The sequence below is a fragment of the Megalobrama amblycephala genome, linkage group LG24, assembly GCF_018812025.1.
Source record: "Megalobrama amblycephala isolate DHTTF-2021 linkage group LG24, ASM1881202v1, whole genome shotgun sequence".
NCBI lineage: Eukaryota > Metazoa > Chordata > Actinopteri > Cypriniformes > Xenocyprididae > Megalobrama > Megalobrama amblycephala.
The window spans coordinates 28,076,996-28,094,515 of NC_063067.1; the positions used below are offsets into that span (position 1 = coordinate 28,076,996).

At 36.6% G+C, this 17,520-nt stretch overlaps 1 protein-coding gene across 8 annotated transcripts in view; it reads left to right on the forward strand.

Moving 5' to 3' along the window:
• LOC125259734 (protein phosphatase 1 regulatory subunit 12B-like) overlaps nt 1-17,520 on the forward strand; it is a 54,030-nt gene that overhangs the window by 32,992 nt on the left and 3,518 nt on the right. For 2 of the 8 annotated variants that reach the window (XM_048177622.1, XM_048177621.1), the window contains 6 exons: nt 1,289-1,305; nt 1,412-1,544; nt 1,869-1,973; nt 2,344-2,394; nt 5,511-5,561; nt 14,798-15,502. In XM_048177622.1, coding sequence (XP_048033579.1) covers nt 1,289-1,305; nt 1,412-1,544; nt 1,869-1,973; nt 2,344-2,394; nt 5,511-5,561; nt 14,798-14,932 — 492 coding nt within the window. In that variant the 3' untranslated portion in view covers nt 14,933-15,502. Of the gene's footprint in view, nt 1-1,288; nt 1,306-1,411; nt 1,545-1,868; nt 1,974-2,343; nt 2,395-5,510; nt 5,562-6,348; nt 6,424-14,797; nt 17,515-17,520 lie in introns of those variants that run through there. The other 6 variants (XM_048177625.1, XM_048177627.1, XM_048177624.1 and 3 more) reach the window with 6 other exon arrangements.

The following is a 17,520-nucleotide window of genomic DNA, read 5'->3' on the forward strand; positions in this document are numbered from 1 at the left end:
ATTACCCCAACAATGACAGCAAATAAAATTGTAACGGTCTTATTAATAAAAAAAAAAAAAAAAAAACTGTTACCATTTGTTGTGTTTTGCATGTTGAATATTGATGTCTGTGTGTGACTCGAGCAAGGTTGATTGCAAGACACTGGCTCAATAGAGAGGAAAAACTTTTGCACAGCCTGATTTTATTTATTTATTTATTTTTTTTTTTTGCTTGACAAAATGGTACTCAAACCATCAAGTAATTTTAACTTGGGTTGTCTGAGTAACAAAGGCATAGCATGCAAACAGTACAGATTACTAAATTGTTTTAAGTTCAACAAATTCTTTACATTAAGTAAAGTAAACTTCAAAGGGTTAGTTAGAACAACTGTTTTACAGCAGTCAGAGTATTAGTAGACTGTCTTCTTAATATCTGCTAACACTTTATTTTCATGCTCCTCCAACAGACATTCTACTGACTATAAGTAACTTTGCAAATACATCTTATTCTACAAATCCAAACACACAGTCTACTAATTAATTAGAGTTTGTTGACATGTAGTTGCAAATTAATGAAAGTAAGTTGACATGTAGTTGCAATGTTATAGTAGAATGTCTAAAGTGGACCATAGAAATAAAGTTTAATAAAAGTTCTATCATTTACTCACCCTCATGTAATTCCAAACCCAACAGACTTTCTTTCATTTTCGAAACAAATGAATATATTTTGTTCACACTTAAATTTAGGGTCCATTTCTCACTATTAACTATTAACTATTAACTATTAACTATTATGGCTTTTACCTCAATAGACTCCTAATTACTGCTCAAAATAAAAAATAAAAAACAGGACAAGATGTTAGAAGCTGTATCTTGTACCAATAGGTGGTGAGCACTATTTCAACATGTAACTTATTGCTGGGAATGGTAGACAATCAACTGGTGGGGATTCTCAGAGTTGTGTGGGAGGTAAATCTTGGTCAGGGTAACAAGCTTCAATTAATGGTTAGTAAGGTAGTTGTTAAGTTTAGGTATTGGGTAGGATTAAGGGATGTAGAATATGGTCATACAGAATAAGGCATTAATATGTGCTTTATAACTACTAATAAACAGCCAATATCCTACTAATATGCATGCTAATAAGCAACTAGTTAATAGTGAGAATTGGACCCTAAAGTGTTACCATATGTTCTGGTACTTTTTTGTTAGTATAATGAGGTTTATCACCACCTTATGTTAAATGGCAACTTCAACATATTTAATCTAACTTTTTTTTTCTTTCTTTCTTTCTTTCTTTTTCCCTTTGTAGCAAGAACGGGCATCAAGGTAATCTTCTCTGTTCCTTGTCAAAAAACATTATTCTTTAATTTGCTTCTGTTTACTGATAGATAAATTCATAAAAATTGCTTACTTGATTGTTATTTATGAGCAGGTCAGACTCCAGTGGTGTGGAGTCTCCGTCAGACCGACTGTCATCTCGGACCAGCACCTACACGCGCCGAGAGAACAGACTCGCCTCTTTGAGCAAAACAGACGACGACTCAGCCAGCAAGGACTATAAGAAGGTCAGGTTAAGTTTGATTAATAAAATACTTATTGACATTAATTATATAAGATATTATTCCTAATATACTATCCCCAAAGACAAAGAAGTTATATGACGTACACCCTGCTTACAGTATCTGTCTAACTTTTATCTTACATTCAAATATAGTCAAATCAAAATAGTACATATATCTTAATGTGAATGTAGTTCCCTTTTAATAGTTAATAGCGTTCTGTGTTTATCCAGTGCAGACCATTAGCGGTCTTCTGTTGACCAGCGGCAGGAAAGCAGCTCCCAGTGGAGATGCTAATTTAATCTCTTCTTGTTTGTTTCACTTTATCAGCTGTATGAGGATGCACTGACCGAGAATGAGAAGCTGAAGTCTCGACTGGACGACAGCAAACAGGAGCTCACCAAGATCCGCTCACAGCTTGACAGAGTCACACAGGTAAGAGGACAATCCCAGTAGATGGGGAGAGAGATTTTCAATGGCTTGAATCATCCAGTATGACCATCATCTGCCAAGAGGAGGGGCCTGTATTAAAAACAATAGCACATGCTGGCCCTCTGAATCCAGTCGGGCTCCAGAAGGTCTGGCTTTGTTAAAACTCACAGCATCTGTAAGGAATCACAATCTGTGAAAAGACAATAATAGCTAGATTCTGGTCCAGCAGTAATTGCTTATTAAAACATTCAGCTTTTTTAAATAGTTTACTTTGAATATGTATTTAAAATGCCTTTATTTTGTTCCTTTACAGTTTTGTTTCTGTGTGCAATTATTCTCTTTTGCTCATTAATCTTTCGTGAATGTGTTTCAGAGGCAGGACAGAATATCAGAGAGGTCCACTGTATTTGAATCAGAGAAAAGGGTATATATAAATATCATCGTTATATAATCGTTATTGACACTTTCTGAGGAATTCCAGCCTGTTCTTTTAAGTGTTAAGATCTTGAACTGATATTCTTTTATGCTGTTCTCACAACACCTCAATAAACCATCTTTCCTAACTATTTTAAATTCTTTATTCTGCTTTGACTTCTTGATTTTAGCAACAATTTGATTTAATTTAATTATTTAATATAATTATACAAATATTTTTGGTCCCACTTTATATTAAGTGTCTTTAACTACTATGTACTAACAATTAAATTAATAATTTGATACAATGCCACTTATTGTGAACATACATGTTTTTTTTTTTTGTTGTTTTTTTTTTTACATTCTACTTGTATTTTAAAGGGGACATCAGATGCAAAATTCACTTTTAAATGGTGTTTGGACATAAATGTGTGATGGAAGTGTGTCTACACAACTACCCTATAATGATAAAAATCCACCCAGTGCTTTTTTTTAATCCCTACAAATCATAAGTACTTTGTCAGATCAAGCCATTCACAGATTCTTGGCAAAGTGATGTAAATTTGCACAGGCCCCTACCATGACTCTTGACGGACACTGCCGTTTTAGCATAGACCCACCCTGAGTGAGCTGTAAACAGTCCGCCATTGTTTCGACACCACGCAGGTGTAGACAAGAATGTCTCCTAAGCAACTGAGGCATTTTGTTAATGGATATAAGAAGGAACATAGCAGTCGTCCTTTACTCTCGACATCTGAGCCGCTGATGACGCAGTGGGTTAATTTTGTTTTTGAAGGGAATGTGCCCCCGGATCTACCTATATGCATTTATGTCTGTGCTAAAAAGTTTATGTTTTGCTAAAAAGCTCCTGAAGGATAGATCAGTACCTCCAGAAGACTTGAGTAACGTTCAAGGTTTTTTATGAATCTTTGCAAATTGCCTTTCCTAAAAATGTGCTAGTTAGCAAGTTCCACAACGAATGCGGCTAAAGTTAAAGGCCAGTTCACACCGCACAGATAAACGCCAACAAACACATCTGTTGGAGTTTGTTGGATCAGGACGCAGCCCCCGAAATGAGAAGCAGCTAGTGTGATACCCATGTGATACCCCTTACGGCGTCTTTTGCCATTGGTCGGAGTTTGTTTTCACCCGACTGAACATGTTTAATCGCCGTTTGTTGGGTCGGGGAATGTCTGAGCAGTGTGGTATGATTTTCCAACAAACTTTGACATAATCTGACCTGGCCACGAACCGTTGCTATGACGATGAGGCAAGTCCCTTGCAAAGACTGCTGTTTGATCGCGCCGGCGCCTCACGCACATGCAACAAAGCACTGCAAACGTGACATCGCAGCTTGTTCATTATCAAAATAAATAATACAGTTGAACAAACATATATGTCGTCATTTCTATTTAGAACCTTTATAATGTTGTTTATAATGAACAATGCATTAAGGTGATTGTCTTATTACAAATTGTGTACATTTTATGTAAAGATAACATGTTAACACTACAATAAAAGCCTTATAAAGGTGTTAGTTAATGACTAACTAAGTAATTTTCAAATGTATTTTAATCGTTTTTGAGCATTAATAACTGCATAAATAAGAATGGTTAGTTCAATGCAATACCTGCCAAATAGTGTTTACAGCCCGCCCACGGAAGATAGGTGTGGGGTGAAGAGTAGCTCATTATCATTTAAAGGGACATGCCCCGAAACGGCTTGCTATGAACAGAGCTGTTTTTGACAAGATAAAAAGGGTGGTTTTTTTACACAAGCTTTAAGAAATTTTATTTAAAGTATTTTATAGACTTTTCATGAAGACCCTAAAGAATCATACTTAACTTGTGAAAAATTGGCATCCGATGTCCCCTTTAAAATGCCTGCATGCAATTCATTTTACTAATCACAGTAATCACCCACCCTTACTGCCAAACCTGTCCTAACCTTACCCATATCTCACCTCAATAGCAGCACAAGTGTTTTAAGTAACTTTATTTTACAGTTTTCTTGTTAGACATTACATGTAGTTAATATAGTAAATACAATAAATTGTGCATAATTACTTGCAACTAACCCTAAACCAAACCTATCCTAAACCTAAACTCTATGTAATTAATTATTATTACCTATTATAATTATACAAAGTAGATCTTGAATTATGCTATTGGACATTATTGATATTTGAAATCAACCCAAACAAACCCACCTCTCTCTTCATTGCTCCGCCTCCAAAACTCACACTCCAATCCTAATCACCCTGCTCCGAGTCAGGTCTTGAACCCTGGCACGATCGCTGCTGGCACGTGAGGTGAATGCACTATCAATGACGCTAAACACTACATTCTCTAGCGATCGTCAGTATGCAGTGCTTTACCTGTACAATTCTCACTATCTAACCACTGTTACACACGCAATGCGAGTAGATGTCTGTTTATCACAGCTGACATGGAACAAAATGCTTCACGAAAAATAAAGCACAGTTGATGAACGAACGACAAGGAAGCACAAAAAATTAACATACAGTACACGAGTAAATACAAAGTGTTCGTTGTTTGTCGCAAACAGCACAGCAGCTCCAGACAATCAAAACCCAGTGTACTCGCATAAATAGCGGGATCGCCTCTGCGTCTGTTTTCAGGCCTTCCTACTTAGCTCTCTCCAGTTCTGGAAAGATATTCTAATATAAACGCGGGTCCTAAAGCGTTTTGCCCAGGCATAAACCTTCATTCCAGTGATATTCTTTCGAGCTCTTTTGTATTGTGTCCCATTTCTTGTTCTGCAGTTTTTTTTTGTTTTTTTTTTTTTTTTTCTCATTTTCAAATCTCCCTCTTGCTCGTTCTCTCTCCTCGACCGTCATACGCCCCCTAATGCTGATTGGTTAGATGTTTGTTGTTGGTATAAGCCCGACTAACTTCCAAACAGTGTATTTGAAATACTACTGAGTCCCCCTTTAAATACATAACTACAGTACATTGCAATATAACATGAACACAAGGACATTGTACCTAACAATTAACTTTTATTAATGTAAGTACATAATAGTCAATGACACCTAATATAAAGTGATTTTTTTTTATAAAATTTAAGAAAATTGTAATATGATTATTTTGTCTGCTTGTGTAGGAAAAGGAAGCATTGGAGAAGAAGGTTTCAGACATGGAAGAAGAATTAAAGGTAAAAGGAAAATGTCTATTAAATGTGGCTTTGCTGTATTATTCTGAGCCTGAGTTGTGGTGACTTTCGAGAGCATGTTATCCTCAAAATTTAGGACAGTTTGTTTGAATTAACTGATGAAAATTTTAGATCGCTTGTAGTTTAAGTTTAACAGCTAGTGTAACTACCATGCCTGTTTTAACCCATGTTAGCAAACTCTGCTGCCACCCTGCTCGCTACTAGCCATGGCCGTTGCGCTCTGCATCAGTATTGTCAGCGAAGCTCTGTAGCATCTCACAGCTGCAGCAGTACGTGGTGACCTAGTTCCAGCTACGCCGGGGCCAGACTGAATCCAGCACAGAGACACGGCGCGGCTTTTGTTCAGCATTCCAGCAGTAATTGCACATAGCTGGCATTTTGAGGGGCCAAGAAGAACACAGTGCCAAATATATGAAAGGCCAAATCAATGTGAGGCAGATGAGATTTCTGCGGGTGCTGTAGTCTGCCAGGCTCAATGGGATAATTGATCCATGTTGCAATTGAGGAAACAAGGTTTCTGGGCTGTTTGGACTCCGATTAGTTCAAAGATGATTAGATTCGGCCAAGATATGCGGATGACAGTGTCATTTATTTTGCAAATATGCAAACAGCTTTAGTTCTAGTACACCACGGAGGGATAAACTGTATTTATGCAGCTAGTCAAACACTGATGAGTAGGTCCAACAGACTCTGACTTCATTGATCCTATCAACATTAGAAATGAGAAGCACTTGTATTTGTTTGATCAGTGATGTCACTGTTGCCCCAGCAGACGCCCTCAGTGAGGTTTCGCTACCAGTCCTGAGTTCATCCTCAGCTGGACTGGGTGAAAGAGGGGCAGATGGTGAGTGGTTTTGCCCCACGCGTGGTTGCCTGCTCACACACACACACAACACACACCCATTACTCATGGCAGTACAACATGGTGTGGGTCATTTAGATCACTTAATGTCTCTCTTAGTCACACATTTGTATTCATACTCTATTTTTTCTCTCTAAAGCTCTCAGAATAACTTGATCTCTTACTGTAATTCCTTGATAGCAGGCTTACTATCCAATAAAGACAATAAGTCAAGTCACCTTTATACAATTCAAAGCAGATTCACAATCATAAACAGGAAAATAACATAATCATTGATGCAAACTTCATTATATATTGGAGCTCTAAGCAGCTCTACAGAAGATAATAGTGTCGTTATTCAGGTCAGTTCAGTTCAATGTTGATTCAGTTCAGTTCAATAAGTGTGTAAAGTTCATCAATTATGAAATTAGTTCATCTCAGCTATAAGCATCACTACAGAAGACAATAATGTTGTTATTCAGCTTAATTGACCCTTCGCCGGGAGTTTGATTGACAAGTGATCTAACCAGTCATAATGCTGAATATGCCATTTTGTCCGACAAAGCAGTCAGGAGTTAGAAGATTACCCTCGGTGGACTTGAACTTGAAAAATGGTGTGTACTGACATCTTTCCGCGTTTGAAACAACATTCTTTCTCATGTTCATTCATGTTTATTTGATGCTATAAATTAACTAGTAGGAAGAGATGATCGGTTCAGGAGCCGCTTGAGCTGAGGTGCTACAGCAATCTGTCACGACACATTAAAGAGTCACAAAATGGTTTTTAGTGTTCGAATTTCTTAAAAAATTACACAGTTTGAAAGCTGGGACTTTGTTTAATATCATAAGTAACCTGCTCTGTCTTGTCTGTCGACGTGTTGTCAGTGTCCTCTTTGCTCCACGACGTATTTTTCACTCTATGTGGCGTGACAGCGCCATGGCTTGTCGGACAAAACAACAGTAACTAAGGGGGACGGGTCTTTGCGAAGGGTCAATTCAGTTTAATGTTGTTTCAATTCAGTTCAATAACTGTCAATGTTGCAAAATTCATCAATTATTCAACAACTTCAATTCAGCTTTGAAGCAGAAAGCAATAGTGTCATCATCCAGCTCAGTTCAGCTCAAGTTTTGTTCTAATCCAGAAGCATCAGTGCTGTCAAATCAATAATATTGCTGCACATTAACAAAGTCCCTTTAAGGCAAGTCATTTTACTCGGCAGCCGTCTTTCTCATCTCGGGCAGCTATTTCAGTCATCCAAACTATTTTAGTCCTATTTCCTTGAATGGGAAAACAACAAATTCTCCAATGCTGTTCACTAAGCTTACGATTACATTTCATTTTTGAAATCACCAATGAGATCTGACAACATCTGTCCCATAAATTTTGTTTCTAAACTCTCAAATCATGACAAAAAAAACTGCATTTTTCAGGATGAACCAGCCAATGCGCATGTACAGTCCTTAGCACATGTCTCAGAACACTGACTCTTTCTGTAGCAACCAGGGCTGCGTTTCCCAAAAGCATTGTAAGCCTAAGTAGATTATAGACCATTGCCACCAATGGTCTCTCTGATCAACTTGGGATGCTTGGGAAACACAGCCCAGAGATTCTAACGGCAATCAGCGATTGGCTCTTTTATTTAGAAGGTAGGATTAATTCTGCCATATTGCACTTTGCACTTTCTCCCATTCATAGTAATGAGTGCACCATCTTTTTTATATCTAAAGTCTTTGATATTAAGAGTCCCTAAGAGTCAGATGTTATGCAAATGCCTTAATAAACATACACATTTGATAGTTACTCTGTGCTATTAAACTTTATTGTGTCTTTTGTTTATTTTCATATTATTCTTGCATTGTGAAGACATTGGAGTTATTATACAGAAATATTACGAAATAACTACTACATTTTACTGCAGAAGTTTTTCTCCACATGGCATTACAATGTTCAGGCTCTCAGAAAATTTAGTTTACAAGTTGTAATTACGAATTCTACAACTACATGAATGCTTTTTTTTCTTTTGTGATCATGGTGATTCTGAGTGTGAACACAGCCAAAAGTACATATGATAAATTATACTTAGTAATAGTATACTTTGTTTAATGCTACAATATCTTTCCACTTAAAGGTGCCCTAGAATCAAAAATTGAATTTATATTGGCATAGTTAAATAACAAGAGTTCAGTACATGGAAAAGACATACATTGAATTTCAAACCCCATTGCTTCCTCCTTCTTATATAAATCTCATTTGTTTAAAAGACTTCCGGAAAACACACGGATCTCAACATAACACCGACTGTTACGTAACAGTCGGGATCATTAATATGTATGACCCCAATATTTGCATATATGCCAGCCCATGTTCAAGGCATTAGACAAGGAAAGGCAGTATTAACGTCTGGATCTGTGCACAGACAAGGTAAGCCAGCAAGAACAACAGCGAAAAATGGCAGATGGAGCAACAATAACTGACATGATCCATGATAGCATGATATTTTTAGTGATATTTGTAAATTGTCTTTCTAAATGTCTCATTAACATGTTGCTAATGTACTGTTAAATGTGGTTAAAGTTACCATCGTTTCTTACTGTATTCACGGAGACAAGAGAGCCGTCGCTATTTTCATTTTTAAACATGTGCAGTCTGTGTAATGCATAAACACAACTTCATTCTTTATAAATCTCTCCAACAGTGTAGAATTAGCCGTTAGCCACAGAGCACCATCAAACTCATTCAGAATCAAACGTAAACATCAAAATAAATACTTTACTCACATAATTCGAAGCATGCATACAGCATGCATGACGAACATCTTGTAAAGATCCATTTGAGGGTTATATTAGCTGTGTGAACTTTGTAAATGCACTGTAATATAATCGAGAGCTCGTGTGGCAGGGAGCACACAATTTAAAGGGGCGGCGCTGCCAAAATCAGTGTATAGTTAATGATGCCCCAAAATAGGCAGTTAAAAAATTAATTTAAAAAAAATCTATGGGGTATTTTGAGCTGAAACTTCACAGACACATTCAGGAGACACCTTAGACTTATATTACATCTTGTGAAAAAGCATTCTTGGGCACCTTTAATTAAAATTGACAATTTTACACAATATATGTAACGTTTTATGCTTATCAGAGTTATTAGCTTAGCAACATGCTACGGGCAAACTCTATCCACTTTTTTAACTTGTATTGAATACTGTTTCAGAATCCAAACCTCTACTCTGTTTCAATTGAGAATGCTGTCTCAGCAGCTGTTTATGATCACTATTTATTCATGTAAAATCTAAAATAAAGGCTCTTTATTGCCACTGATGTTCCATGAAGAACATTTAACATCCATGGAACCTTTACATTGCACAAAAGGTTCTTTATAGTGGAAAAAGATTCTTTAGATTATTAAAATGCTGTCCATGATAACAAAAAAAACATTTCTTTTAAGAACTGTTCACTAAAAGGTTAATTAGGGAACCAAAAAAAAAAATTTTTTTTGAACCTTAATAAAGGGGGATCTTTGTTGTAACAGAGCTACTGAGTAAAGGAAAGGCTCAACCTTTTATCCTCAACACTTCTAGAAAGCATGTTGTGATATTGAGTCATGAATAACTGAGATGCCTGATATGACATGCCTACCTTTGTTTGTCAAAGCAATGTGAGCAATTTTAGAGAGTTAACCCATTCAAATATCTGACTACAGATGCTTTTTGTAGAGACAAAACAATGAAAGAGCTATGAACAGATGCTGGATGCGTTGGTCATTTTCTGTTGGTTTTCATGCATTGGAGAAACTCAACGGCCTGATCCCAGAGCTGTAAGCCGTGAAACCGCATTTGGAAACGGTGTCAAACCTCAGGGTTTCTCCACATGCTGGTTCAGGAAGTTTCTGAGGTTGACCACAGAAGTCTCACGTTGCTCATTAATCTTCACACTGCGCTGTGTGAAACTTTTATATAACAAAATAGTGGTGATTACTACTGTTTAAAAGCTGAAGACAGAACTTCCCTTAGTAAAAAAAACTTGATTTGATTTCATGTAAGTGGTCATGAAGATGTGAATGTCCTATTTGTGAATGACTACAGTTGCATGTGCTTTGTGTCAGTGAGTTTATCCATCACAGATTTACGTTCTCACCTGATCATCTTTGCATGCTTATATTTATATTCACATTCTAAAGGCAACATGAAATACTCATTTTATTTTTGTAACGTGACTATTTGAGATTGAAACAAGATTCATACTCTAATACATTACATACGTACACACACACACAAACACACACACACATATATATATATATATATATATATATTAATTGAATTTTCTAGGGCTGCCCTCGACTGAAGATTTTTCTGGTTGACTAGTAGTTTAAGTGATAGTTGACTAATCTCATGTTTATTAATAAGCCATATAAATCATAATAATGAGCCTTTAATGCCTAAATAGCCTAATCAGCGTTCAATGCATAAAGCTTGCCACAGCGCACTGGTAAACGTAATGATTATGAATGCGTCGGGGAAAAACAGCAAGGAGACTGCTTTAACATTTTAATAATTCGCCTATATATACACGTTTCATATGGATAAAACAACCTGAGAATACTTGTTTTCCATTTGAAGTGGTTCATTTAAAAGTAGACATTTCACTTTCTATAAATATATATCTCATGTCTGTGAGGAAAGTTTACATGGAGTTTCGGTTCTTTTTTGTCTTGCTCAAGTTAACAGAGAGAGACGTCAGAAATCGCACCTTGTTTGCTTTTTTATTATTTTACAAAAGCACAATGTATTGTTGTCATTGTGAGTGCACACAATTAAAAGTAGACTCTTCACAGATTCAAAAGATGTATTACTCTTATCTGTATGATCAAAAATGATGGAGTATTTTAAGAGCAAGTGATCGCGCTGGCGCCTCCATGTTAGCTGTCATACAGTAAGCGTGCTACTATTTAGCTTTTACACTCTGCACAAACACTTGAATAGCCCACATTTTTCTAGGTTAACGTTAAAGCGAGCGGCCATGTCAAGTTGCTACTACTTGCTACCAGAGATGGGCACTCGAGTTAGAGACTCGGACTCGAGTCGCACTCGAGTCGCATTTTTACAGACTTCAGACTTGGACTCGGACTCGACCTGAAATGATTTCAGACTTGACTCGACTCGGCACAAAAGACTCAGAATATTTTAAAAAACGACTCTTTTACCCTTAACTACTGATATAATAAATAAAGAATTTGTGTTGTGTTTAAATGGTTTTATAATATCTGCGTTACATATAGGCTATTTCCTTATGTGTTATGGTAGATCGGACTCTTCTCAGAAATGTCATAATAAGAGTCCCATGAAACATGACGGGAGCCACCGTGCCATATGTTCTTTCGTTTGTTTATTATCACGTCAGATCAGCTAGACGCACAGAATGTGGGAAAACAATTAAAGACACCGGAATAACATCATCAAATTTTATGAGACATCGCATCCACAAAGGTTAGTCACATTAACTCACACAACTAGCTATTATACTGTGGTGTAGCTGCATAGCTTTGAATTGCCAGCCTGTTAAAATATGAACAAAAAAAAATCTAGACTTTAAATCTAGCACTACATTTTATCAATCTTTTCGTATTATATGCAGCTTTTCTCTTTCTTAATGTGTGTTCATAAGAGAGAGAGATAGAAAGAGATGTTAATCAATTTATTACTTAAAGCTCATATTTTAACATATCATAATCAGCATGTGTAGAGTTTTCTATCGATATTTTTAAACATTCCGAGGTTTGATATTTTCTGATAATGACTGTCATTAAAGGTCCTCTAAGTGATGTCACGCATTTTTAGGCCAAAACATTTTTTGTCACATACAGCAAACATCTCCTTACTATCCGATAGCTGCCTGTCCCCTGAACACACTGTAAAAAAACGCGGTCTCTGTAGTCGCCACAAGCTCCAAAAACGGCAACAAAAACAAACTGGTGCAGCCTGGACCACGAATCATAATAAACACGCTCCAGCCAATAACCGACAAGAATGATTTTAAATGCGCGTTCATGACTGTTTCAGGAAGCATGGATGGGAGGGGAGGAGGAGGCGGAGGGAGGGTCTAGCTAGCCTCTGTTTTGTTTGACAAGACTTCGAACGTCAACAGGAAGTTACTCCGCTCAGGATCGCTTAGAGAACCTTTAATAACAACGAAGCTGTATAACAAACCGTGACTCACTGGCGCCATCTTGCGTCCACTTAGCGACTGTATTGAAAATGAATACTCGTGTTGCCAGGACGACTGTTTTGTACATTGTAATGGATTATAAAGTAACAAGCTGGATGTACATTATCCCTTACATCATGGACCTTAATTTCAAATAAAACAGGTGATAGAAAGATCATAATATTTTGTTTATAAAATACAACTTAGGATAAAAAATAGGATTTGATTATGAGAATTTTTTTTTTTTTTTTTAATAACTCGAGACTCGACTCGGAGTCGTGACAAAAGACTCCAGACTTGACTCAGACTCCAGTGATAAAGACTTCAGACTTGACTCGGACTCCAGCTTAAAGACTTCAGACTTGACTCGGACTCCAGATAAAAGACTCGTGAACATCTCTGCTTGCTACTACTGTTTTATGCGATAAGCCATATTTGAGGTCGATGAATGAGCATTTGGATGTCCTGCCCGATGTATATTTACCACATAGACCAGCTGTTAATGATCTGTCCATCACAGACTGCGTGACTTTGCCAATTCCTGTAGATTTTTTTCCATGACTAAGTGACTAATAAAATTTTGGTTGACCAAGTCCTCTTTTCGTTGAACGGTAAGTCGACTATTAGGGGGCAGCCCTAGAAATTTCCTTAAGAAATGTAGGGCAGGGCTTGATTTAATCCATTGGGAATTGAGTGGATCACAAAAAAAAAAAAAAAAAAAAATTGATTGGATCATAAAGCTCAAAAAGATGGTTTGAGGGGAGAGAAAAAACAATAGTGGTGCATTGTGGCCCCTCACAGCATTTCAAGCTAAGTTAAATGTGGCTATATAAAGCAGTTTACCAGATTAACACTTTCTGAATTACAGAAATATTTAGTAGAAAGATATATTTCATATCATTATGTAATTTAATAATTAATTTAAAAAAATAATTTGACAATTTTAAAATATTTTATAAACATTTTATATATTCAGCAATAAAAAAATATATATATATTAAAAAGACAGCTAAATAGCCCAAAATAGTATCATTATCATAATCAGTAACATTACACACTATTTTACCCAGTGTACTTAATTAATTACACCTCATAAGAATGCTCATGTGACATCACTACGTGTGGGCAGCCCTCAACATATGCAGTCCCTCCAGAATACCACTGGATTGAAGTCAGCTGAAAAGTCAGTTCATAGGCAGAGCATCTTTTTGCATGTGTATAATGTACAATGAAGAATCACACACAGTAAGGAATGTGTATTATTATAATTGATAGGGTTAAAGGATTAATTCACTTTCAAATTAGCCCAAGCTTTACTCAAGCTCAAGCCATCCTAGGTGTATATGACTTTCTTCTTTCTGATGAACATAATCTGAGAAATATAACTAAATATACTGACACATCCGAGCTTTATAATGGCAGTCAACAGGGTTCATGAGTATGAGCCAAAGAAACTTCATCCATCCATCATAAACGTGTACTCCACATGGCTCCGGGGGGTTAATAAGGTCCTTCTGAAGCAAATCAATGCATTTGTGTAAAAAAATATCCATATCTAACAAGTTATGAAGTAAAATATCTAGCTTTCGCTAGACCGCCTTCCGTATTCAACGTACAAAGAAAGTGTAAAACTCTAGTAGTTCAAAACGCTTATGCTACATCCTACGCCTTCCCTATTCAACTTAGGGAAAAAGTGTAACTGACGCGACGACAGTTTACACTTTCTTTGTAACTTGAATACGGAAGGCGGTCTGGCGGAAACTAGATATTTTACTTCATAACTTGTTAAATATGAATATTTTTTCTTCAGAAGGCCTTTATTAACCCCCTGGAGCCATGATGGAGTACGTTTATGATTGATGGATGTGGATGGACTCGTGAACCCTGTTCACTGCCATTATAAAGCTTGGATGTGTCAGGATATTTATTAATATTTCTCAGATTATGTTCGTCAGAAAGAAGAAAGTCATACACCTAGGATAGCTTGAGGGTGAAAGCTTGGGCTGATTTTTATTTGAAAGTGAACTAATCCTTTAAATTTGATTTCATGTTGACTTTGCTTCAACTAACTCAAGCACACTAATACTGTCCATTTTTTGTTCCCAAGCCCTCTTTGATGTTCTCTCACACTCACTCTCGCTCTCATCATGTCTGGGCCTCTCTGTATCTCCAGACCCTTCCTGCTCTGGCTCGGCTGCAGGCTCTCCGCAGGGGGAATGCGCACCTCCTAGTGGAGAACAAAGCAATGCTGCGCACCCTTGCCCACCTCACTCAGACGGCCTCTCTCCCCGAGACGGAGGATCTCTAGTCCTCTGCTCGCTCTCTCTGTCCCTTCCTCCTTCCTGTTCTCCGCTGCACCCTGTAGTCCTCTTCCTCTGCCCCGCTGCTGTACACCTCTCAGGCAGGTCTCACTGTTTCATTTTTTTTGTTTTGTATTAGTAAAACTTTTTCATCCATTCTTTCTTTCTCGCTGGTTTCTGTCCTGGGTCTGGGGAAGGGCAGCCCCTCACATTCCTTCTCCAGGCGGTGGCTTTGAAGATATTTATAGATCTTCCAAACCCATGACCAAACGCCTCTACACTCCAGCAATGTCCAAATCAATTCACAGCCTCTGTCGCTTCACATTCACAGTCTCTGTGAACACATAGACTCACTGGTTATAATTGACATTACAGAATATTGAATACATATATTACACACAGATAGCAATAAAAGGTAAATCAAATAAATAAAAAAATATATAATTAAGTAAAATTACAAAAACAGAATAATGATAGAATCAGTAACTCACTGGTTATATGTAACGCACTGGTTATAAATGTCATTACAGAATATTGAATGCCTATATTACACAGAGAAAACAATAAAAAGTCAATTAAAAAAATTAAAATGAACAGTTCATAAAATTACTTAAATATAACACCCAAAGGAATAATAATTTTTCTCACAATAAATTTGGTAACAGGTTTGAATATTTGAGCTTGATGAATGCTGTCATTTCCTGGGTTTTTATAAAATGTTCCATATTGATTATTGGACGAACATCTGATTATAGAGAGCATGCAAAAAAATATGGGTTAATTATTATCAAAAATATTATGTTTTTCATGAATAAAATATGTATTGTAAAATCATCTGGTGAACTGATTTTCAATGAATAATGATTTGTATAGTTGTAGACAGCAGAGAGGGTGAAGACCACTGAGATGGGACAGGCCAAAATCCTTATAATGTTTGACTTCGGCTGGATTTAACCGATCATTGAGATTTGCTGCTTGCAGTCAGGAAGGAGCTGAAAATGGAAATGTAAAGTCAGACACTTTCTGCTTCCTGTAGTGATGATCATGCAAGTGTTTGCCTTCTTTATCACAGATGCAGTGGATCATCTGATATATTTATCAAATACAAAGATGTTCAGCCATTTCAGATGCTTTTATATAAAAACAATTCAATACTTTATTCTTGTACATACAGGTACTGTATTAAGCACATAAGTATACATAAAGTTCAACATACACCTATACTATTTAAATACCAATGAAGTGAGGTCTATATATTTTATCAGTCTTATTTTGAGAAACATAACACAATATAACATTACGATTACATGAGCTTTTACTGTTATAAACCATGGATTTGTGATCATTAGCGGTTTTGAAGGTGTCAGACTAAACACAAAACACATGTGGTCATTGTCATCGGTGAATCCGGCCAATCGTGAAACAGCTCTGTTGTCACCAGAGTCCATGTAGCCGAAAAGCACAGAATGAGCCACCGCTCTTGAAACACGGTATTTTGATGGTATACATTACAGTGATGTATCAAGTCAGAATAATTTTTTAACTGGCATGCACTGCTTAAAGTCAGACAGTGACACACCTATTTTGTAAATATATGTTATGTAAATGTTAGATAATTATGTTAGATAATTTATCTTACATATCTAAAAGTTTTCTTTCCAAAGAAAGATAGGATTTGTGCCTTTATTGCTTAAAGCCGGCATGAACAAGAATAAATGTAGGGCGGAACATGATTTTGTCCATGGGGAATCGATTGGATGGTTGTGGTTTGCTATTGGTGGATCTCATGTGAGTGACAGGTTGCCCCGCCCTCACAGCAGTAAACACGTCAGCAGAGATGTGACTGCAAGAGGAAGAGGAAGTTATTTTGATTAAAGATTAGGAGGGGACATGAATAATAATAATAATAATAAAGAAATAATAATAAATACTGCAAGAGTCCATAAAAAAAAAAAAAAAAAATGTATATTTTGATTTTATGATTTTGATTTTCAAATTGTATTTTATTCATGCTGAATGCCAGAACTGTTCACAGTGCTGTGAGCATCTGTGTGTGTGCTGGTTATTTCTAAAAGAGAGTTAGCACCAAAAAAACACTAAAAAAACCTTGTTTTTGTATCCAATGGTTGGAAAGATGTGATATGAAGTCATGAGTGGCTGGGTTTGCTCTCTCGTTAAAGCTTTTGTAGTTCTGGCACTATTTTAGTCACTGCAGTAGGAAAAGGGGTCACACTTCTTTATGCATGAGCACACATTCACATGGCCGTGCTAACTGCCATTCCTTTATAAAGGTCAATTTGAAAATCATATGTTGTAGTGTTATGATCTAGCATTTGATGCATGTTTTATTACATATTTTTCCCACCTAAAAAATGTTTTACACCTAAAGAAATGAAAGCTTTTTACACATAAAACAAAATACAGTCACGTGAGATTATGAGATATGAGTGGTATACAAGAACTGTTTTATTCATCATAAAGTGTATCGCCATGTCATGGGCACCTCAATTTTGACATCACATTACCACTAAATATTGTTGAAGTTAATAATCAAAAGCGTTCATCTCTTTTTTTTCTCGTCTCTCATCAATCTCAG